Here is a 21907-nt window from a genome sequence, read left to right as displayed (position 1 = left end):
TTGCCTTTGACCCTCCTGGCGCGCCTGTGCTGTGGCGGGAGATTCCAGCATGGCGGTGCAACCTAAACAAAATCTGTCCATGGACAGTGCGTCTGAACACGGATTTCTGAATTTTTATTTTTCTATGCCCGAGAAACCCGAAACCACCGTGAGAGTATTTGATCGAAACGATTACTATACGGTGCACGGAAAAGATGCGGTTTTTGCAGCCAAAGAGGTTTTCAAGACGAATGGAGTCATCAAAAACCTGGGCACAGGTTGGCTGCAAACTTATGGAACTGTTTCATAAAATAATCTGTTCATTACAGATCTTTGGTTCTTTCTGTTGTGCTAAATGAACATCTTATTTATACTACATCGGTGTCATATCGGCTAGTGAACGGCTTTAAAATTACGTTTGAGTTATTAAATCAATATTTACGTCTAATAAAGGTGTACTGCATTTTGAAAACGCAGGCAGTAAGAGGTTGGAGAGTGTGGTCCTCAGTAAGATGAACTTTGAGTCTTTTGTGAGGGACCTGCTGCTGGTCAGGCAGTACCGGGTTGAGGTTTACAAGAACACTAGCAAGAGCAGCAAAGAACATGACTGGCAGATATCTTACAAGGTAACTTGCATTCTTCACTGATTAATAACTCTTTTTCCTCAGCGTAATTACCTAATTGTGTTTATGTTTTGCATCCTAGGCGTCTCCAGGAAACCTGACCCAGTTTGAGGAGATTTTATTTGGCAGTGGAGGAGGTCCCGGGGAGGGAGCTGCCGGTGTCGTCGGGGTTCGTCTTGGCACAGGGACCGATGGACAGCGGGTCGTCGGTGTTGGCTATGTCGACAGCACCCTCAGGAAACTAGGCGTATGTGAATTCCCGGACAACGACCAGTTTTCCAATCTGGAGGCTCTTCTCGTGCAGATCGGACCCAAAGAGTGCGTGCTCCCTGGAGGAGATGCAGGTGGAGACCTTGGGAAACTCAAACAGGTAACATTTCAGACAATTCGGGCATTTCGTTTATTTTTGTTTTCAGCTAAAAAATTAAAAAATGTTGAACTTGTATCTCACAATTTTAGCTTTTTTTAATTGCAATTGCAAAAGTATAATTCACAATTCTGACTTGACACCAAAATCAAAAGTGGATTATGGCTGTTGACATTTTTGTCAAAAGGGAAAGCTACAGCCCCTTTTCTCTGTTTTCTGTAGTCCTGTGGCACTGATAACATTTGTGTGTTTCCATAACACAGACAGTGAAGTTCACATTGGTCTTCAGTCAGTGACCTCTGAAAATGACATTTAAAAATATAAATCTCAAAAATTACTTTTTTTTTTTTTTTTTTTTTGATGATTAAATTCACACATGCAATGACTGATTCTTATTTTTATTTATTTATTTATTTTTTAAAACAGTAGAATAAAAAAAAAAAACGGGTACAGACAGTAAATGGAAATCTGCAGCTTTATCATATTAGCCTGGATTTTTATATTGGTGCATCCCCATAACAAGATTGTATAACCATAATAGAGTCTAAATGATTATTTCTTACATGCTGGTTGCTGTTCATAATTCAGGTGGTACAGCGTGGTGGCATTCTGCTCACAGACAGGAAGAAATCAGAGTTCACAACCAAAGACATTGTGCAGGATCTGAATCGGCTACTAAAGGCCCGTAAGGGAGAGACTGTGTCCAGTGCTGCGCTTCCAGAGATGGAGAAACAGGTTTGGGGCTCTGCAACACAATTTAGATGTGTGTAGTTCCAGGTATCAATCAGTACAATTGATCAGAATTGATATTGTTTTTTTTTTTTCAGATTGCAATGTCTTGCTTACAAGCTGTCATCAAATACCTGGAGCTTCTTTCAGATGAGGCCAATTTTGGTTCCTTCAAGATGACCACCTTTGACCTGAACCAGTACATGCGACTGGATAATGCTGCTGTGCAGGCTCTGAATCTCTTTCAGGTCAGTGGTTGTTAAAAATTAAAAAAAAATATGCAGTTTGTTCAGAGAAGGGTTGACGTGAATGTTCCTCTTCTGATTTCCCAGGGATCTTCTGATGATGCTACAGGCACACACTCTCTGGCGGGACTTTTAAACAAGTGTCGTACCCCACAAGGACAGCGGTTGGTCAATCAGTGGATCAAACAGCCTCTCATCGACAAAAACAAGATCGAAGAAAGGTGAATTTTTAGTTTTTATCAAGTATTTACAATCTGGATGCCATTCTTCACTTGGATTTGATATATTCGTCCCACACATATGTATGTAACTCAGGTAATGATTAGTTCTTTGAAACAAATGATCTGGCGTGTCTGCACCGGAAGCGAGTAGCGCGGTACAACAAATCCCAACAGAAAACTGCAGCTGCGTATCGTTTATTACATGCTGACACAAATTTCAAATTATTATATATATATATAATAACACACACACATTTGTGATGTGCAGACTGGATCTTGTGGAGACTTTTGTGGAAGACTCTGAGTTGAGGAAGACTTGTCAAGAGGACCTTCTCCGCCGCTTTCCAGACCTGAACCGAATGGCAAAGAAGTTCCAGCGTCAAAGCTCTAATTTACAAGACTGTTACCGAGTCTATCAGGCTGTGGGGCAACTGCCGAGTCTGGTGCTGGCCTTGGAAAGATACAGTGGTGAGCAAAATGTTACCTGTTAACCTTCATTTGAAAAAAGTTTGTTGTGGAGCAACACAATGAGGGACATCTGTATTTCGATCAGGGAAACATCAGGTCCTCCTGCATGCAGCATTCATCTCTCCCCTCAACGACCTCGTCTCTGACTTCTCCAAATATCAGGAGATGATTGAAACTACACTGGATATGAACCAGGTCTGCTTTTGCCATCTACACTCTATGGTTCAAACTTTTAAGTTTGGTTTGTAAGATGGTCTGCCTAAAATTGGGAATTCCTTAAACGTATGCCACTCTTGTTTTTGTTGTCCAGGTTGAACATCACGAGTTCCTGGTGAAACCCTCGTTTGATCCCATCTTGAGTGAGCTGAGGGAGAACATGGATCGTTTGGAGAAAGCCATGCAGACGGCCTTGAACAGTGCGGCTCGTGAACTTGGTAGGTGAACAAAATGTGAAAATATTAAGCTTTAAATTGTCAACTAGCATTCAAAAACAATTGTTTTGTTTTGCTTTAGGGCTGGAAGCAGCTAAGACCGTGAAGCTGGAATCCAACGCACAGATCGGGTACTTTTTCCGAGTGACGTGCAAAGAAGAGAAGAGTCTTCGCAACAACAAGAAATTCACTACTTTAGATGTTCAAAAGAATGGAGTGCGATTCACTAACAGGCAAGAGATATGTTGTACGAGACATTTAAATACTGCAGCTAATGGTTAGAGTTGTTGGTAAGTGATTGGGTTGTTTCTTTTTTTTTATAGTAAGCTGAGTTCTTTTAATGAAGAGTACACTAAAAGCAGAGAAGAGTACGAAGAGGCTCAGAATGCCATTGTCAAAGAGATCATCAGCATAGCTGCAGGTGAGTCTGTCTTGTTTTGTTTTTATTTTCTTTGATTGTAATTTAAGGAATGTTCTGGATTAAATGTTAACAATACAACGGATGAATTCCCTCATGTTAATACAGTACACTGTGCTCTATTTTGCAGATTTATTTTTAGAGTGAAGTTAAGCTGTTTTTGTACTGTTAATACAAAAGACACATGGATGTAACATGAATAGTCCTTAAAAGCTGGTAAAGTTTATTTAAAAGGACCTAGTTTATGGTATTAATTTGTTTCTTGTGGTAATCAACGTTATTTCACAAATGTTCATAGATCCTAATGTGTATAAAACGTTAGTCTTCGACCATTTTAGTTCTTAACATTAGTACATTAGTAATGAATAGTTTAATAACCCTGCGTTTGTATCAAAGGCTATGTGGATCCGGTTCAGACTCTGAATGAGGTGATAGCTCAGCTGGATGCAGTGGTGAGCTTCGCTGTAGTGTCCCACGCTGCTCCGGTGCCTTACGTGAGGCCTAAAATATTAGACAAAGGCTCAGGGAGACTCATTGTAAAGGCGGCAAGACATCCCTGTGTTGAAGCTCAAGACGATGTGGCTTTCATTCCCAACGATGTCTCCTTCAGAAGGGGCGAGGAGATGTTTCATATCATCACGGGTAAGAACCTGTTTGATGGGAGGATTATGAAACGGCATTTTCATGCATCGATCCATAATGACTATAATAAAAAGCTTTAAATCTATTTTTAGGTCCAAATATGGGCGGTAAATCTACATACATTCGTCAAGTGGGTGTGATCGTGCTGATGGCACAGATCGGCTGTTTTGTGCCATGTGATGAGGCAGAATTGAGCGTGGTGGACTGCGTGCTCGCTCGAGTGGGTGCAGGGGACAGCCAGATCAAAGGAGTGTCCACCTTTATGGCTGAGATGCTGGAGACTGCTGCTATTCTTCGGTCAGAACTGACATGTTTTGTACATTACTTTTTAAAGGAACGTTCTGGGTTGTATACGAGGGATAGTCCGCTTAATAATGAAAGTGCTGTTGTCATTTACTCACCCTCATGTCTGTCTTGCCTTCGCTGACTTTCTTCTGCGGAAGTTAAATAGATATTTTGTAGAACGTTTGTAGAGCAATAGTTTTGGTTCCCATTGAATGGACGAAAAAATAGAGTGGACTTGAAATGTTTGGTTACTAAAATTAGTCCGTGGATAGCTTTAAGAAGATATTTTATAAAAATAAATGCATGAGGATTTGGAACAAAATGAGGATTAGTAAATGACAAATTAATTTGTAGGTTTAGTATTCCTTTAAGCTGAAGGGCCAAAATGTAATAATACTGTTTTTGTTTTATAGCCGCAAGATATGTGAATGTGATTTAGTATCTTAGTCGCTGTAACAACACAATGCAATAAACTCTAAAAAGAAATTAGTTTTACCACTCATACAATAAACTTTTTAATAAACATAGCACATAATTTAAGTCAATTTTAATACCGTAATGATGGTATTTTTTGTAATGAATGCATGTCACGTTTTGACTTTAGATCAGCCACAGAGGATTCTCTTATTATCATTGATGAACTGGGCAGAGGCACATCTACATACGATGGCTTTGGTCTGGCCTGGGCTATCTCTGAGTATATCGCCACCCGCCTCAAGTCCTTCTGCCTGTTTGCCACTCACTTCCACGAGCTGACAGCACTCGCACAGCAGGTTCCCACTGTCCATAACCTGCATGTCACTGCCCTGACCACACACAGCACTCTCACCATGCTCTACAAAGTGAAAAACGGTACGTTAATCTCGAAACATTTTCTGGAAAATGACATTTCTTTTCTTTGCTTAGTGGTACATGGTGTCTTTGATTTATTTGACTTAGGCGTTTGTGACCAGAGCTTTGGGATTCATGTGGCAGAGCTTGCTAACTTCCCCAAACATGTGATTGCTAATGCAAGGGAGAAGGCTTTAGAGCTCGAGGAGTTTCAAGATATCTCCAAAGCTGGGGATGAAGCGGGACCGGAAGCCAAGAAACGCTGCCTGGAGAAACAGGTGAGATTGAAAAATGCTTGTTCGCTTTGCTGCTCAAAGGTTTTTGTTTTTTAGTTTTTAACATTTTATAAACTGATTGGCTGTAATCTTGTCCATAGGAGGGGGAGAAGATCATTGAGGCTTTCCTGGCTAAGGTTAAATCAATGCCCGTTGAAGGCATGTCTGATGAGGCTGTCAAAGAGGAGCTGCGCAAACTCAAGGCAGAGGTCATCGGACAAAACAATAGCTTCGTCAATGAGATAGTGTCACGTTCTGCCAAAGTCAAAATAACTTCAGCCTGAGGGCTGAGCATTGGCTTAAAAGTGGATAAAAGTCCAACATTTCTGTAAAATTGTTTGTATAATGAAAATTGATTATAATCTATAGTAGATTAGAAATATGTTCCATTTTAGCACTATTCTTTTCTTTTCAAATGTTTTTCTGCAAGGTGTTACCACATTCTTAAGCTTTGTCATAAGTTCTCAGTAAAAATGTTCTAAAAATATTTTGTGTATATTGTCAGTTAAAATCACAACAGCAATTTTGGGTAGTGACAATGATGCCATCTAATGGATAAATTTGGAAATGTTAAAAATGTTCGATTTTATTTTTGCATTTTTTTTTATATTAGAATTAAAAACATTTAGTTCAGCCTGATCTTATTTGTGCCCTTCAATATTACAATACAATATTTTATAAAAGCACTAAATACACCATGATAGCACAGTGGATTGCTAGGAGGTCTGGATTTAAAAAAGAAAAAAATAAATTAATAAAAACAAAATGAAATTATGAAAAACTTCCATTTAATACCTTTAGAATATTTTAAACATTAAATATATACACTAGCTGGATTTTGAAGGATAGGAGTGTAACAATGATCATATCTGGTGGTAGTTTCATTAAAATCCCATGTAATGGTTTAGCTGGTAAATAAAGCCAAGAAAACGGGACATTTTTCAATGAGCTTAGAAATTTAAGCCCTTATTTGTTTATTTTAATTGGCCAGGTTTATGACTGCTGTGCTTTCAAGTAACTTTATCAAACCAAAACATCTTAAACCAGCTTAAGATGGCCAGCTGATCCTCAACTGGTCTAGTTGGTCTCCCAGAACTTTAACCCCTTCTGCTACCTTGACCAAACCTGGGAGACCAGTTTAGGCTCCAGGGAGGGCTTTTATGCAATTGCAATTCCATTCAAACTTACCTCCTTGGCACCAGAGCGGTTTAAGTGTTAAAAGAGGGTTTTATTCAAGATCGAAAGTTCAATATTTAAAAGCAAATGACACTTTTTGGCGAATATCAGTGGTGCCCCCTTGTGCATGTTCTCCATGTCCATGCTAATGGCTCCTCCTGCTAGAGAGAGAGGGAGAGAGAGACACGGAGCTCAGCACAGGGGGGAGCTGTCCGAAAAAAAACACACCAACAACACCCCGAATAAGAAAAACTGCCCCGGGTTGGTGTCCTTTTTCGGCTTAGACGGGCGATTAGACTTGTTTCAGACCAGAAATTTGTGTAAATGCTAAGAACATCAGGATAAGGTTCGAGGGAAGCGTATTTTTTCTTGGTAAAGTCACCTCGCCAAATGAACTCCGTCAGAGCGAGCAGCAGGAGACCCAGGCGACTGTCGAGGCCGCGCCCGGTGCAGCCGGAAAGAAACAACGCAGAAAGAGGTGAGACGGGGGCCTTTAATTCAACAACGCTTCAATCCTGTGCCGTGTCGCGAACGGCGCTTTATCTATCTAACCCGACGCGGCCGCTCCAAAGCTGCACGGCCTGAATAATAGGGTCTGTATGCACAGCGTCGAGGCGCATATATACAGGCCAGGCCGCGCTTTGTTTGGGCTTCGCGAGCCAGAACCGTAAACGGCTAGCTTTTAACACACTTATCACCTTTCCGGGTTGGCGTTAATCCTAGAAACGAGGCGGCAGTGCTAATTTTGATTCAACTTTGCTGTGTGCCACCTCTCGTGGGTTGTAGGTGGAAGGGGGACGTGGATTTAAGCAGGAAAATCTCCGCTGCGTAGCTGCTAGTATCCAGTGTGGGCTGCCGTTAACGCACAACACTGTCCGTGTACACCAAACACTGGTGGGATATCGGTTTATTGCTGTGTTGCGTTAGTCTTCAACGGCTTATCTTCAACGGCATTTGTTCGGTTTCGGTTAGCTTTCAACGCAATCGCTGTGAAGTTAACTGTGTTTACACACTGCTAGGTAGCACGCAAGCTAATGCAAGTAGCTGCGCAGTTGGGCTCAGAGCGAGCAAACGGGGTTGGATAAAGGCTATGTTTGCTGTTTTGTCGGAGGTATGCGCGTAATGGGACATTTATCACACGAGTGGTTGTTGTTGCACGTTTCTAGACGATATGCACGAGGCCCTGGTTTCTGCTGGTGGAGGTGCATCTGCGATGATCAATCAGAAACCTTTGTTTCCACGTTTAGCTTGGTTACAGACCCCCCACTGACAAGCTTTCCATTGATAAAACGCTAAAGCATTAGGTTTTCTTTCTCTTTAAGCATTTGTTGGGAATTATTGATTCAGTTTAGACTAGTAGTGAACAGGGCATTTGACTGTCTTATTGTTTACGTTTGATGTGATGCGATTTGAAACGTTTGCAGTTATGGAATATTTCAATGAGGAATTTAATCTAAACAATGCATTGACCTGAGAGTGCACAGTATATTGATTTTCTCAAAGTGAATATCTTATGGTATAACCCTTGATACTCATTTAACTTTTTTTTTTGACATACACAATAGTAGTGCTGTGGTATTACCATCTAATGCCTTAACTGCACATTAGTTATTGTCATGTAATATCAGTGCATTTGCATTAGACATGTTTAATGTTATGCTTCAGGTTCTTGAATCTGTGTTTTAGGTGAAAGGAATAGCATCTTCTCCATATTGCTTTGTTTTTGTACCTCTTTCTATGCAGACAAAAAAAGAGAGAAGAGTCACAGCTGATCAGATAAAGATTTAATAAGCAGGTGGTGTTTTCATATTTTGCCCTGATGTACTCTTGTTGCCTTGCTGTAAATGTATGTATTTATTTTTTTTTGTAACCAATGGGTCAGCGAGTTTCCATTAAATTCGTGACAGTTCAGAGGCAAGCTTTAGCTGCTATTCTCATTTTTCATTTTTTGGATGTTGTCTCCAGGTACCAAATGTGCTGTAGGGAAGGACAGACTGTAAGGCTCTCAGGTGATCAGTACACCAGGTATTGACAGGTAGGTAGGGAACTTGCACACACAAACAGAGGTCAACAGGTAGGGGGCTTTAAGACATTTGTAGTTGATTTGAAGAACAGCATTTGTCGCATTTACCCGAAACAAAATTAATCTAGGCAATGCTTTATGTATAAAGCAGAGTGTTTTGTGGTTGCATAAAGAGGAAAAAGTTAAAGCTTTAGAAGTTATAGTTTTACTCCTTAAATAGCAAGATCGTGAAGCTTCAGGTGTTTCACAGATTGTGGCGGTTCTACTAAATAATGGGTGGAAGTGTCGTCCATGCTGCTGTGCTTTTGGAGAAAAGGCCGACAGAACGTTTGCTTTTTGACTGTTTTCGTTGCAAGAATGGGTGTATTTTGTTCTAGCAGGCATGGTTTGCAACGCGCACATGGAAATCAGGAGTTTGCGGTGGATCTTGGGGTCTGAGCCTGTGCAGGGCAGGTTGAGATATGTTTTGCTGAATGGATTGTTTTTTTTTCTTTCTTATGCTCTCTGTAGATGAGGACATCCCTGCAGATATGGTTGCAGAAGAATCTGGTCCAGGAGCTCAAAACAGTCCATACCAACTCCGTAGAAAGTCCCTGTTGCCTAAAAGAACCGTGTGCCCCACGAAAAACAGTATGGAGGTAAAGATCTTGCCCTCTTGAGATTCATGCTATCCCCCTTTAGTTGCACTTTTAACAGAGATTGACCTTTTTAATGTAAAATGCATAGTTTAAAATTCACTGTCTGATTTGTGATGCAGGGAGCCTCCACTTCAGCCACAGAAAATTTTGGTCACAGAGCTAAACGTGCAAGAGTGTCGGGAAAATCCCAGGACTTGCCAGGTGAGTGCAGAGTGTGCTCTCAATCATTCAGTTGTGGTTACATTTAAGATTTGCTTCTGATCAAATGGCTATTAATTGTGCTCTGCAAGCGTTTCGGTTCAGCTTTCTTCTCCCGTTCTCCTGTCTTTGTTTCAGCTGCTCCTGCGGAGCAGTATCTCCAAGAGAAGCTTCCGGATGAAGTCGTTCTGAAGATATTCTCCTACCTGCTGGAGCAGGATCTGTGCCAGGCTGCCTGCGTATGCAAGCGATTCAGTGAGCTTGCAAATGACCCAATTCTCTGGTGAGAATTTTTATTTGATAACAGTAGATTGATTTGCAGGAGCACATGCGTCTCTTTAATTGTAGGAGCATGGCAGAAAATTGTAAGCGCGGCGTCATGGTGTGAATGGGCTACTAATGATTTTTATAGACCGTAATGCTGGGGCATGCAGCACATTGATGCAATGTCTGTGGTATGTTATGATATGTTATGATGATCATGACAGGTAGACGGCAATAATATTGCAGAAAATATGGTAGATATCTGAAGAATGTAAGAATGTAATGCTTCTCTTTGGAAGATGAGTTTAAAACCTGAAATTTGCTAATATGCCAAATGACAAAATCATCTCTTGGGGCTTTTTGACATCAATCTAGTTTGCAGCTTCCACAAAAGAATAACATATTGTTAAAAGAAATACTGGGTTTAGTAAGGTTTTTTTGGACAGAAGTAACTTAGGGGCGGTTTACATTACATTTTCAGCCAAAAACTCTGCTTAAGAGTTACTAACGCTTGCTGCTTCAGCAAACGTGAATTTACGTCATCAATATTACAACAAACAGCGGAGATGCATCATGTACATTATATAATCGTCACTTCCCTATGTGCACTGTTTACTAACAAGGTGACAGCTCCGACTACTGGCCTGGCATATGTAATACAGCACTTCTGGCCATTTTCTCCTTTTGAAAATGTTGTTGCGTTTATGTGAAACTTCTTAAAAAAAACTTTTCTGTTTTTGACTGCATTGTTGTCATGTAAATTTAGCCTTAGGCTTCATTTTTTTAAATTTCTAATTGTAATTTTGAAATAGTACTGTTACCGAATAACTATTTTCTGTTTAATATAATACATATTATTCCCGTGCGTGAACTTCAGCATTACTCCAGTTTTCAGTGTCATGAGATCCTTTCAAATATCATTCTAATATGCTGATTTGGTGCTCAAAACATTTATTATTATTATTAATGTTAAAAAGCAGTTGTGCTGCTTGATTTTTATTGCAGAAATCATTTTAAGATGTTTTCATTAATGCAAAGTTAGTTTTTTTTTTTTTTTTTATAAATGTGTTTTTGTTTAAAGAAAAAAAAAAAAAACCTTTTGAACAGTATTGTGTAACTTCCTAGTGGTTTAAGTCGTTACAGTAGTGTATAAGCACTGACCTGAAATTATTGTAGAAGTATAGAAAGTGCTGTATTGTTTTGCAAATGGTGGATTGGTTGAGACGTAACACTTTGAGGTTGTTAGCGATTGTTTTGTCCGTTTGTGTGATTTATAGGAAGAGACTATACATGGAGGTGTTTGAGTACACGCGGCCCATGATGCATCCAGAGCCGGGGAAGTTCTATCAGATCAACCCAGAAGAGTATGAGCAACCAAACCCGTGGAAAGAGAGCTTTCAGCAGTTGGTATGAGAGCTTGTGATTCTGTTGTCCTTGATAAGTCAGTTTGCAGATAATCGTCTTCTCATATGAGTTTTCCAGTGCGAGCCATTTTGTAATTTGTCGAATTAATAAGGCCGTTCACCGTTTCGAAAGGTCACGAAATTTACCATCTTATGTTAATTTGTAAGTGTTCATTAAGCCTTTGCTTTTGTGTTTCCTTTTCCACAGTATAAAGGAGCACATGTAAAGCCTGGTTTTGCAGAACACTTCTATAGTAATCCAGCCAGATACAAAGGCAGAGAGAATATGTTGGTATGGATCCTTTGCTTCAGCCGCTTCATTTCTGTAAAGATGGTTCAATAAATGCACTAAGGAGATTTCAGCTTTATCGTAATTGCAGTGTTTTTTCCTGATTTGCAGTATTATGACACCATTGAGGATGCATTGGGAGGGGTGCAGGAGGCCCATTTTGATGGCCTGATATTCGTGCATTCTGGCATTTACACAGATGAATGGATCTACATTGAATCCCCCATCACAATGATTGGTGCAGGTAAACCTGATGTCCCAGTTTTTGTCGTCCTTTAGATTTTAAAACTTTTTTAACCTTACATTCCTAGAAACTTCTACCATTGTTTTCTTTCCATTTAGCCTCAGGGAAGGTAGCTGACAAGGTTGTCATCGAAAACACTAGAGATTCAACGTTTGTGTTTATGGAGGGATCTGAAGATGCATATGTGGGCTACATGACCATCAGGGTGAGGCTAATGGCTTTTCCAACTTTTTTCCTTTTAGTGCATTTGTCTTATTAGTCAATGCATTTTTTTAGTGACTGCATGCGTTTTAGATAATACTGCTTGTTCTTATCAGCATCATCCATGATGCTATTTATTAGAGGTTTCAAATCATGTTAATATTGCTGTTTGACCCACAGTTCAACCCTGATGATAAGTCAGCGCAGCACCATAATGCTCACCACTGTTTGGAGATCACGGTTAACTGCAGCCCCAACATTGACCACTGTGTAATCCGCAGTACCTGCACAGGTATGCTTCATCTGCTTCCCATGCATAATAAAGTAAAGTTTAGGTAAAGTAAGTTTGGGCTTGGTATGTTTTAGGAAGATGTTTAGATATGCATTTCCATTTAAATGTTTTAAAATGTAATTTATTCCTGTAATGGGGGAAAAAATGTCAGCAATAATTACTCCAGTCTTCAGTATCACGTGAGCCCTCAAAATTGTAATCTAATATGCTCTTTTATACAATCGGATAACATTTCTTGTTATAATCAGTTCAAACAAGTCTTTCATAGCATTGTAAAGTTGCTACTCTCACTTTTGAAAAGTTTGATGCATTGTTGCTGAATTCATCTGAAAAGATGAATGTCTTAAAATGCACCGATTCAAACTTTCCAAACTTTTGAAAGCTAGTCCAAATCCTGCTTGTGTATCTAGTCATCATGGATGCTTGATTCATAACTTAATTTTTGGTGAAGTGATTGTTAGCTCTTCAACCATTCAGATATGATATCAGTATGTGTGGGAATGAAACCCACGACCTTGGTGTCGTTAACACCTATATTTTAGCGGCTGATATACAGTAATTGTTAGCAGTTTTGAGATGGCAGTTTCTAACTTGTGTGCAGTGGGATCAGCGGTGTGTGTAAGTGGTCAGGGTGCCGGACCTACCATCAAACACTGCAATATCAGCGATTGTGAAAATGTTGGACTCTACATCACTGATCATGCACAGGTAGGAAACTTCATGCTAATTTTTTGCGTTGGAGCCGTTCAAATCTATTAAACTACTAAAATTATTTAGCCTGCTTGTACTCATGTTGTTTTGAGATTTTATGCTGATCATATTGACCTTTGAGTCAAGCGCTACACTGGAAGAAACGCACCAAAACCTGCTTTAAAAGAAATTTATGACTTTTTTTTTTTTTTTCCGCTATGTTTTCTGGACCCGTATATGAAACATGCTCGGACTATTCCACTGATCCTATTTATTAGTAGTTATACGTAGGCTTGTTTATTTTGCCTACATGTTCTGGTCAAAATCATGTAAAAATTGAAAATCTGCTTTATGACTTTGTTGACACTTTTTAGTTATAAATTGTAGATTAAACAATGGCAGATAAAACTGTGTGTAGAACATTTTTTTCAAAGTACAAGATTAAAAAAAATTGACCTGTGAGCTGTTGTGTTGCAGGGTATTTATGAAGATAACGAAATCTCAAACAATGCGCTTGCGGGTATCTGGGTAAAAAATCATGGCAATCCCATCATCAGACGTAATCACATCCACCATGGCAGAGATGTAGGAGTGTTTACCTTTGACCATGGCATGGTAATTACGCCTAATATTTCTTCAGTCAGAGACTCTTATGTGTTCCAGCCAGTGAGCTGAGTTGTCTCTGTCTCCCTCTGCAGGGCTACTTTGAGAGCTGTAACATCCATAGAAACAGGATTGCAGGATTTGAGGTGAAAGCATACGCAAACCCAACCGTAGTACGCTGTGAGATCCACCACGGCCAAACGGGGGGCATCTACGTACACGAGAAAGGCAGAGGCCAGTTCATAGAAAACAAAATCTATGCTAATAACTTTGCTGGTGTGTGGATCACCTCTAACAGTGACCCGACTATAAGGTCAGCCTCTATTCTCCTTTTTGTGTCGCCTATGTGAATTAAGTTTGCTGTGTCATATTAGCATTGTTAAATCAATATTGTTATTTTTAGTCTTGGAAATAATTATTAATTTTGGATATTGATTAGCTTTTGCTCAGCTCACTTAACTCTCAGCACACTGGGAATTGATTGTTCCATTTTGTTGATTATCTATAAAGTGAAATGTCTGCTCTTAATCTAGGGGAAATGCCATTTTCAATGGAAACCAAGGAGGTGTTTACATATTCGGTGATGGGAGGGGCCTCATTGAGGGAAATGATATTTATGGAAATGCCCTGGCTGGCATTCAGATCAGAACGAACAGCTGTCCTATAGTAAGGCACAACAAGATCCATGACGGGCAGCATGGAGGAATCTATGTGGTGAGCATGAACATGAACTGACTGTAATACATTACAGGCTGCTGTAAGAACAAACAAGTATGCACTAGAGTAACTCTGCCTGTACTGTCTGTTTTTGGTTTTTTTGTAGCATGAAAAGGGCCAGGGTGTAATAGAGGAAAATGAGGTGTACAGCAACACTCTGGCAGGAGTGTGGGTGACCACAGGAAGCACACCGGTACTCAGGAGGAACAGGATACACAGTGGAAAACAGGTTTGGAACTTCAAAATTTAGTTCGCTATGATCTAGCCTTCATTCTTCCCTACTAATATTGTTATATCTCTGAAAAGGTTGGGGTGTATTTTTATGACAACGGACATGGAGTACTGGAAGATAATGATATCTACAATCACATGTACTCTGGAGTCCAGATCAGGTAGGGCATAATTGCATTTCGGCTCCTTCAGGAAATATCAGGAGTACGAATTGATTTTCAAGAGTCTTGATAGTGTAAAAAAAATAGTTTACTGTATTTTTATGTTGGATTCATTGTGCGGGATTGATGTTTTTCCTTTTGTTTCTTAAAAAAAGAACTGGAAGCAATCCAAAAATAAGAAGAAACAAAATTTGGGGTGGACAAAACGGAGGTATCCTTGTTTACAATTCTGGTAAGTTCTTTATCCACTTATCTCTGTCTTTTCAGTCCTTATAAAGCTTGTTAATAAATATGTATTTTTTTAAAACCGTGAGCATTTAGATCTCAGATGTTATACAGGTCTGCCTAGTTTCTGTTTTCTCGTGTTTGTGTTTAACATCATTTGGTGGTCTATTCTTAGGGCTGGGTTTCATCGAGGACAATGAGATCTTTGATAATGCCATGGCGGGGGTGTGGATTAAGACGGACAGCAACCCCACGCTGCGCAGGAATAAAATCCATGATGGACGGGATGGGGGTATTTGCATATTCAACGGCGGGAGGGGTAAGAACAGATTTGGAAGACTTTTAACTGCTTATAGGTACAGTTGAGGGTGACTTAAAATAGAAAAATATAATCAGAACAGTTTCCCAGACCCAAATCAAAGGTTTTCTTGAGCCAGATCAGTGATTAACCTCCCAATTAAAACATTTTTGGTTAAAACTAAGGTTTATCTGCATCAAAAAGCAGGACAAATAATATGATGTATGCAGTATGACTTATGATACTAATAGTAGTGTCTTTATATGCATGTTCAGGGTTGTTGGAAGAGAATGATATCTTCAGGAATGCACAGGCTGGTGTTCTCATCAGCACAAATAGCCACCCGGTGCTGCGGAAGAACCGGATATTTGATGGCTTTGCTGCAGGTCAGTAAAAGGTTTAGGTCAGAAGTGCGCACATGCTGTCACTGTGGTGGTCTTAAAGGAATAGCTCATCCAAAAATGCAATGAATGCTGTAAATGAACTCACCCTCAGGCCAACAGAGATGTACATAAATTTGTTTCCTAATCAGAACAGAATAGAGAAATGTGGCATTCGGATGCATTAGTGATGTAATGCTACATTTTTCTAAATCTGTTTCGATGAAGAAACAAATTCATCTTCATCTTGGTTGGCATGAGGGTCGATTTCAGCAAATTGTCTTTTTTTTGGGGGGGGGTAAACAATTCCAGTGCTACATAATGGTTCTTTTGTCGTCTTAATTGTAAACAAATAAAAATGTATGTCATCATGATTGTGTAGTCTGGAGTTTTCTATTTAATCGTCCAAATAACATTCTCTCTAACCCTCACTTCAGGCATTGAAATCACAAACCATGCCACGGCAACTCTGGAAGGCAATCAAATATTCAACAACAGATTTGGAGGCTTATTTCTAGCCTCTGGTGTCAACGTTACAATGAAAGGTAAAAACATTATCAACAAAACTATTCCACTTTACCTCAATATTATGTATTTGTTAATGTTAATGTTTTTCATAACTTTGTAGACAACAAAATCATGAACAATCAGGATGCCATAGAAAAGGCGGTGAGCAGAGGTCAGTGCCTGTACAAGATTTCCAGTTACACCAGCTACCCCATGCACGATTTCTACAGGTAACCAGAAGGCTGGCGACTTTTAAGCTGTCTGCTTTGAAAACCAATAGAGTTGGTTGGTTGTAGTATTTCACCATCTTTCTTTTTCCTGCATTAGGTGTCACACCTGTAACACAACAGACCGGAATGCAATTTGTGTGAATTGTATTAAGAAGTGCCACCAAGGGCATGATGTGGAGTTTATACGGCATGATAGGTCAGTGCAAAACCTTCTTGTACACGATGCAGCGCTACATGCATTTCTGTTCAAACATTTGGGGCTTGTAAGATTTTTGATAGAATTCTCTTAGGCACTGCATCTTTTTGTATGCGGTGATATTTTGTTTAGACAGCAAAACTGGACATTTTGGCTTGTGTTGTGCAGATATCCCCACCTACTGTTTACCTTTTCAGGCTTCTGATTGGCCAACATGTCTTTTACACTTGGTATACAATGCTTATGCGCTTTCATGTAGATTACGTTTTGTTTTTTTTGTTTTTTTTTTTTTTTTTTCATAAAAATACCCGTGTGAATGTGACCTTATACATCAAGGCTGCATAAGTTTGATCAGAAATACAGTAAAAACTGCCATATTGTGTAATACTACAACAGAGAGCCTTTTCTTAACCTATTTTATAATGGATTACTATATTTTCAGCAGCCATTCCTCCAGCAGTCATCAGTGTCACATAGTCCTCAAGAAATCATTATGATATGCTAATTTGGTGTTTAAGAATTATGATACATTTTCTGAATCAATGTTAAAAACTAAAGTAACCCATTTTTTAACTGCAACTTTTCACCATTGTTTTTTTCCTCACAATTCTGAGTGTACATCTTGCCATTTTTGTTTCTATCACAGACATAAGAATTAAAGATAAGAAAAAAGTCATAATTGTGAGTTAATCAAGACCGAAATTCCATAGACAAAAATGAAATGATTTTCTCATGATTCTTTGATAATATAGAAAGTTAAAATTTCTCACATTTTTGATATAGAAAGTTAAAATGTTTTTTTAAAATAGTTTTACTGTCATGTTTTTTTTCCTGTAGGATTTAGTGGATGCATAGATGAATCTGGTCTAATCCCTTTTCTAATCTATTCCATCCAGGTTTTTTTGTGACTGTGGTGCGGGTACATTGTCCAATCCTTGCACATTGGCTGGAGAGCCGACCCATGATACGGACACTCTGTATGACTCTGCACCTCCCATAGAATCCAACACATTACAGCACAACTGAGAATTCAGCTCAACCTCCATCACAGCACCCTGGCCTTTATCGTACCTGCCTACAAATCCAGAGCGCCTGCCATTTCTGGGCCAGAGAGACCTGGTGTGCGAAGTGTGTGTGGATAACTAAAACTGTCAGACTTTTGAATTAATCATTTTAAGAGAAACTATCCTCGGAAAGGTGAAACGCAGAACTCCAAAGCCGCGTAAAGCTGCCTCAGTACTGGGTGCAGACTCTCTTGTATATTGCTAACTGAGAAGATGTTTTAAACAAGGAGTTCTCTTCACTTCTGTTTGGGAGCGTGATGGATGATTTGGAAGAGTGAAATATTGTGAAGCAATATGTTGACTCAGGATTCTGGAGATTATGGAGGTGGGTGCCACAGTGGTGTTGAGTTTGGGAGGGGAGTAGACTTTCTTGGGTCCTTCCAATCGCAAAGTCCGATGCTGTGCGCCCTGCCCTGTGCAACTTCAGTGCTATGTGGAGATTCAAGACGAGTTCTGCTGCAGTTTTTGTACAGATCTGACCATGACCCGAGCCACTAGGAGCTACAGATTGCGGTTTCTCGGATTAGAGGCAGAGCCATTCCATTATGGCTTCCGGCGACTGTTTTTTGACAGCAGATGTGCTGAAATATATGTATGATATAAAAAATTAACAAAACAAACAAACAAAAAAAAAAAAAAAACAATGTGATTAGCACTTGCTTTTTTTTAATATGTTAATATGTGTTTCTGATCTACAAATATGATTTTAATGCTTTCTCATGTAGTTTTGTATTTTCAGGCAAAAAAAAAAATCTTACTGTATTTGAATGTCTTTTATTTTATTATATATTATTATTATTATTATTATTATTATTAATATTTTTGTTAGCACACATTAGGCTTGCTGTAATCATACTCCTGTCTCAGCATATAAGTTCTTTCTATGAAAGAGGAATAACAAAGAAAAGATCAGTAAACGAACACTAAATTGTCCTCCAGCATTTTTTTTTTTTTTTAATGAGGTGACTTTTAAGTTAACTTCTTTTTATGCGAGCGATTGAAGTGTGGAATTTACGGTTGTGCAGGTTCAGAAATGTTTGCATCACCTTTGTTGCTGCCATAATTAGAAAAGTTTTTTTTTTTTTTTTTTTTTTTTTCTGCCTGTTGTATTTATCTCTTTCATTTTTAACTTCCCGTTCTAAATATTTGGAGCTTTAATCTCCAGACGGTTTGAAGTGTTAAAAAAGGGCCCAAAGAATTCTATAACATGTTTTATAACCGTTCATCTTACACAGAATGTAAAGAAAAAATTCTATTAAAAACAATCCCAGAGCATTTTCATTCAGTTAATATTTTGGTCGTAGAATCCTGAAAATGCCTCTTGACTTTTCAAATCATCTTTATTGCATTTTTTTGGGCCCATGGCCTGACTTGTGCCTGTTTTAAGTATGATAGTGATTTTGAAAAGCCTTGCTGGAGTTGGTTATATCGGAGGCCTCTGGCCTCTTTGAAGCTGAGACAAGTATCTCTACAGCCCCATCGTCTTTTTTGCCCCTCAAACTCCATCTATGTGTAATGTGGTGACTGTGGCTTCTCATGCAGCCTGAATTTTATGCATGTGTACCATAACATCTAGACTTAATATATTGTGAAGTCTTCAATAACCATTATGTAGATGCTAGTATGAATTTAAAAAGGGTTTAATTTCCTAGAAAAGAACAGAAACTGGTCATTTTTAAGAAAATAAACTTTATTAGATCAACGCTGCTTGTGCTTGATTTTGTTGATTACTAACAGTACGTTTGACATGTAAAGAGGAAGTTTGCTGTTTTTAATCACACGCTTTAGAGGTTGCACTACTTTCTGATAAAACTGTAGCCTGAAAACCCCTAACAGCTGTCACTACAGTTGAACAGAATTGTGTACAGCTTTCAAGAGCTTGTTAAACATGACTCGATTACAGTTATTATAAGACAAAACCACCCTGATTGCAGGTGTCGCCTTCCTGTAATACTCTAATGCGGATACTCCACTTGTGCAAATAACGTAAGTAAGCGCTGTAGGAGACTTTTACAGTGGTGTGCTTTATCTGGTCTGATAAGAATAAGTCGTTATTGACAGAATTCATAAACCCTTTGCTCTACCAATTTTTAGGCAAATATGCGCCACCTATAGGCAAACAACCTCAACAAACATTTCAGAGCCAGACATGCGCTAAACCGCATTGATTTGCAGATATTTTGTGGCATGCTTATGCACTCGTGTTTCAAGTATTTTTATTCTTTGTACCGCAACTTTTCGTTTTGTATGAGATAATACATAACCCATAACTCTTCAAAGGTGTTTTGTTAATTTGATAGATTTGTTTTAGATGAAACAAGCTCTCGCTTTTCTCCCCAAAAAACCTATTAAATGCAAGGATACAGTTTTAAGAGTGTACTTTACACTTTTTAGAGAGTATTACACACTTTTTTTTGGCTCGTAATCTAGAGGTTTTTGTTAATAACAAATGAACTGCTTTAGTCTAATGCTATCATACGCACAGAAATTGTGCTTGCTTTAATTAGAGAAACTAGAATGAATGAAAAGCATTTCAGAAACAATGCTGGTAGGTAGTTCAGACTTTTAAAGGCATAAAAATGGAAGTGTGTACACATACTTACAGCCTTGAACTGCTTATCTAGGGGTGGATGAGTGGAAATGGATTGTATATTAAACTGGATTGCCTTTTTTGACATAGAAAAAAGCAACCCAATGATGACCCACTTCTACATTTTAAAAAATAATGTGATTTGAGAGAAATTGGATACAAATGAATTCCTAGTTTTAGCCATCTGGGATTAAAGCCATAACTCTAGTCATAGACATCGATGGATACATATCGGACTGGGTTATTCAGTGGCTTCAACTTTAACTTACATTTTTCTACCTCTAATCTTGTATGTTTGGTTACATCCTTATCTGGAATAAATGTGGCAAGAAAAGTAACAGCACACTGAAACACTGACATCATTGGACACGCGACGGGACAAAAAGCATTCCTTAAAAGCCTCACTTTTCATAAACCGTTGTAATTATAACACGGAAAACTATTTTGGGGTGAAAATAAATTGCACGTGCAAGCCCATTGGAACAGATTCAGAGGAATTTAGCATGACTTCCTTAACCAGTGAGTTCTCTGTAATGAATAGGTGAGAGTCCAAACGGCTTACAAAAATATCACAATAATTTACATCATCCACACGACTCCAGTCCGTCAATTAATTAAAGTCTTGTCAAGCAAAAATCTGTTTGTAATAAAATCCATCGAGGCATTAATTGATGGACTGGAATAGTGTGAATTACTCATGGATAACTGATGTTTTTATCAGCTGACGGCACCCATTCACTGCAGAGGATCCAAACATTTCTCCAAATCTGTTCCAGTAAAGAACCAAACTCATCTACATCTCGAACGGCCTGAGAGGGGAGAATATGTTGTGAATATTTTTGTTGTTTTGATCATTTTTTAATTTATTGTCTTATTTTAATATTTTTTTAAATTTATTGTTTTATTTATTAAGGGGTGGGGGGTTGTCTGCAACAAACAGATCAGTGAGTGGTTTCTCTAAAAGTGCTCGACATGCTAAAATAAGAAATTAATGAATAGATTCACCTTGTGTGCGTGTGAGACCCTTGAGAATGAAGCTGATACACTGTATCTCCTTTCAACTTTGTCCTCAGTCCTCTGCTGAAGACCCTCCTCCAGCCCACCTAAATGTCATAAATGAATCATGTGATTGGAAAGCAACATGCTTGGACCGGTTGCATAAACAGCTCTTATAATAAGGCTACAGTTAATACACTTTTTACCTCTTTCCAATTGTTTAATTAAATAATTCAGACCTGTTGGCCTGCATTTAAGGCTTAAAATAAATCCATTTAGATGAATGGATATTTACTCGTTGCTGCCGTAAAACTGCTAAACGTGATTACCAAAGTTTAGCCGTATTTTATTTGGTATTAAGGCTGTCAGAACCAATCGTGATGTACAGCGCACATTAGAAATAACTAATTAAAACATTTGCTTCTGACTGATTGCCAGCTACACGTGGCTGCATTTAGATCCGAATTAAAGCACGAGAGGGTTAAACGTTTAATAGTATTGAAGAAGTACAACAATGCGGTAGCGCTGCTGACTTTCCAGCGGGTTTAAAATCTCACCGGAGCACGATACTTACGTAAGTTGGTAAGTTTTAAGTACCTCTACTTCACAAAGCGAGGTAGCTTGTGATTGGACGACGAGCCTCCAGGACTCCCCCGCTAATGACGCCACAGCATCTGACCTCGTTTCCAGCGTAAGCTGGTTGGTGGTCAAACACCGTCTAAGTTGGCAAAGCCATTAAATATGAAGCAAATTCTCAATGAGAATATGACGTCAAAG

At 38.9% G+C, this 21907-nt stretch overlaps 2 protein-coding genes and 1 long non-coding RNA gene across 5 annotated transcripts; 2 read left to right on the top strand and 1 right to left on the bottom strand.

Moving 5' to 3' along the window:
• Window positions 1-11: 11 nt before the first annotated feature.
• Window positions 12-6163, top strand: msh2 (mutS homolog 2 (E. coli)). Its single transcript, XM_043254470.1, has 16 exons — window positions 12-257; window positions 457-605; window positions 685-972; window positions 1558-1704; window positions 1797-1946; window positions 2031-2164; window positions 2433-2632; window positions 2718-2827; window positions 2943-3066; window positions 3146-3296; window positions 3387-3484; window positions 3878-4123; window positions 4216-4420; window positions 5013-5260; window positions 5348-5517; window positions 5616-6163. The coding sequence occupies exons 1-16, from the start codon at window positions 50-52 to the stop codon at window positions 5796-5798; spliced, it is 2811 nt and encodes a 936-aa protein (XP_043110405.1). The 5' UTR covers window positions 12-49; the 3' UTR covers window positions 5799-6163.
• Window positions 6164-6867: 704 nt separating this feature from the next.
• fbxo11b (F-box protein 11b) lies at window positions 6868-19246 on the top strand. 3 transcript variants are annotated; one of them, XM_043253417.1, is made up of 24 exons: window positions 6868-7168; window positions 8434-8485; window positions 8656-8725; window positions 9224-9351; window positions 9471-9552; window positions 9688-9832; window positions 11091-11220; window positions 11425-11508; window positions 11617-11749; window positions 11848-11954; window positions 12131-12242; window positions 12844-12950; window positions 13410-13547; window positions 13631-13848; window positions 14069-14249; window positions 14359-14481; window positions 14559-14644; window positions 14800-14876; window positions 15045-15188; window positions 15443-15553; window positions 15985-16092; window positions 16176-16284; window positions 16382-16480; window positions 17377-19246. In XM_043253417.1, the coding sequence occupies exons 4-24, from the start codon at window positions 9244-9246 to the stop codon at window positions 17504-17506; spliced, it is 2532 nt and encodes an 843-aa protein (XP_043109352.1). In that variant the 5' UTR covers window positions 6868-7168; window positions 8434-8485; window positions 8656-8725; window positions 9224-9243; the 3' UTR covers window positions 17507-19246. The 3 variants fall into 3 exon arrangements, with proteins under 3 accessions (XP_043109352.1, XP_043109351.1, XP_043109349.1); XM_043253416.1 differs by lacking the exon at window positions 8434-8485; XM_043253414.1 differs by lacking the exons at window positions 8434-8485; window positions 8656-8725.
• On the bottom strand, window positions 18916-21839 carry LOC122355308. The gene is made up of 2 exons (XR_006252208.1): window positions 21705-21839; window positions 18916-21237 (listed from the first exon to the last, which is right to left on the bottom strand). It is a non-coding gene; the product is annotated as an uncharacterized LOC122355308 (long non-coding RNA).
• Window positions 21840-21907: the final 68 nt, after the last annotated feature.

This window comes from Puntigrus tetrazona, chromosome 12, assembly GCF_018831695.1.
Source record: "Puntigrus tetrazona isolate hp1 chromosome 12, ASM1883169v1, whole genome shotgun sequence".
In the NCBI taxonomy this organism is placed as follows: Eukaryota; Metazoa; Chordata; class Actinopteri; order Cypriniformes; family Cyprinidae; genus Puntigrus; species Puntigrus tetrazona.
This window is presented reverse-complemented; position numbering and strand designations above follow the sequence as displayed.

Excerpts from the sequence above, each read along its gene's own strand:
- msh2 (XM_043254470.1), top strand. The coding sequence starts at position 50 with ATGGCGGTGCAACCTAAACAAAATCTGTCCATGGACAGTGCGTCTGAA. Across the intron at positions 606-684 it reads ACTGGCAGATATCTTACAAG|GCGTCTCCAGGAAACCTGAC; the intron begins GTAACTTGCATT and ends TTTGCATCCTAG. Across the intron at positions 1,947-2,030 it reads AGGCTCTGAATCTCTTTCAG|GGATCTTCTGATGATGCTAC; the intron begins GTCAGTGGTTGT and ends CTGATTTCCCAG.
- fbxo11b (XM_043253414.1), top strand. The coding sequence starts at position 7,081 with ATGAACTCCGTCAGAGCGAGCAGCAGGAGACCCAGGCGACTGTCGAGG. Across the intron at positions 7,169-9,223 it reads AAGAAACAACGCAGAAAGAG|ATGAGGACATCCCTGCAGAT; the intron begins GTGAGACGGGGG and ends TGCTCTCTGTAG. Across the intron at positions 14,877-15,044 it reads TATCCTTGTTTACAATTCTG|GGCTGGGTTTCATCGAGGAC; the intron begins GTAAGTTCTTTA and ends GTCTATTCTTAG.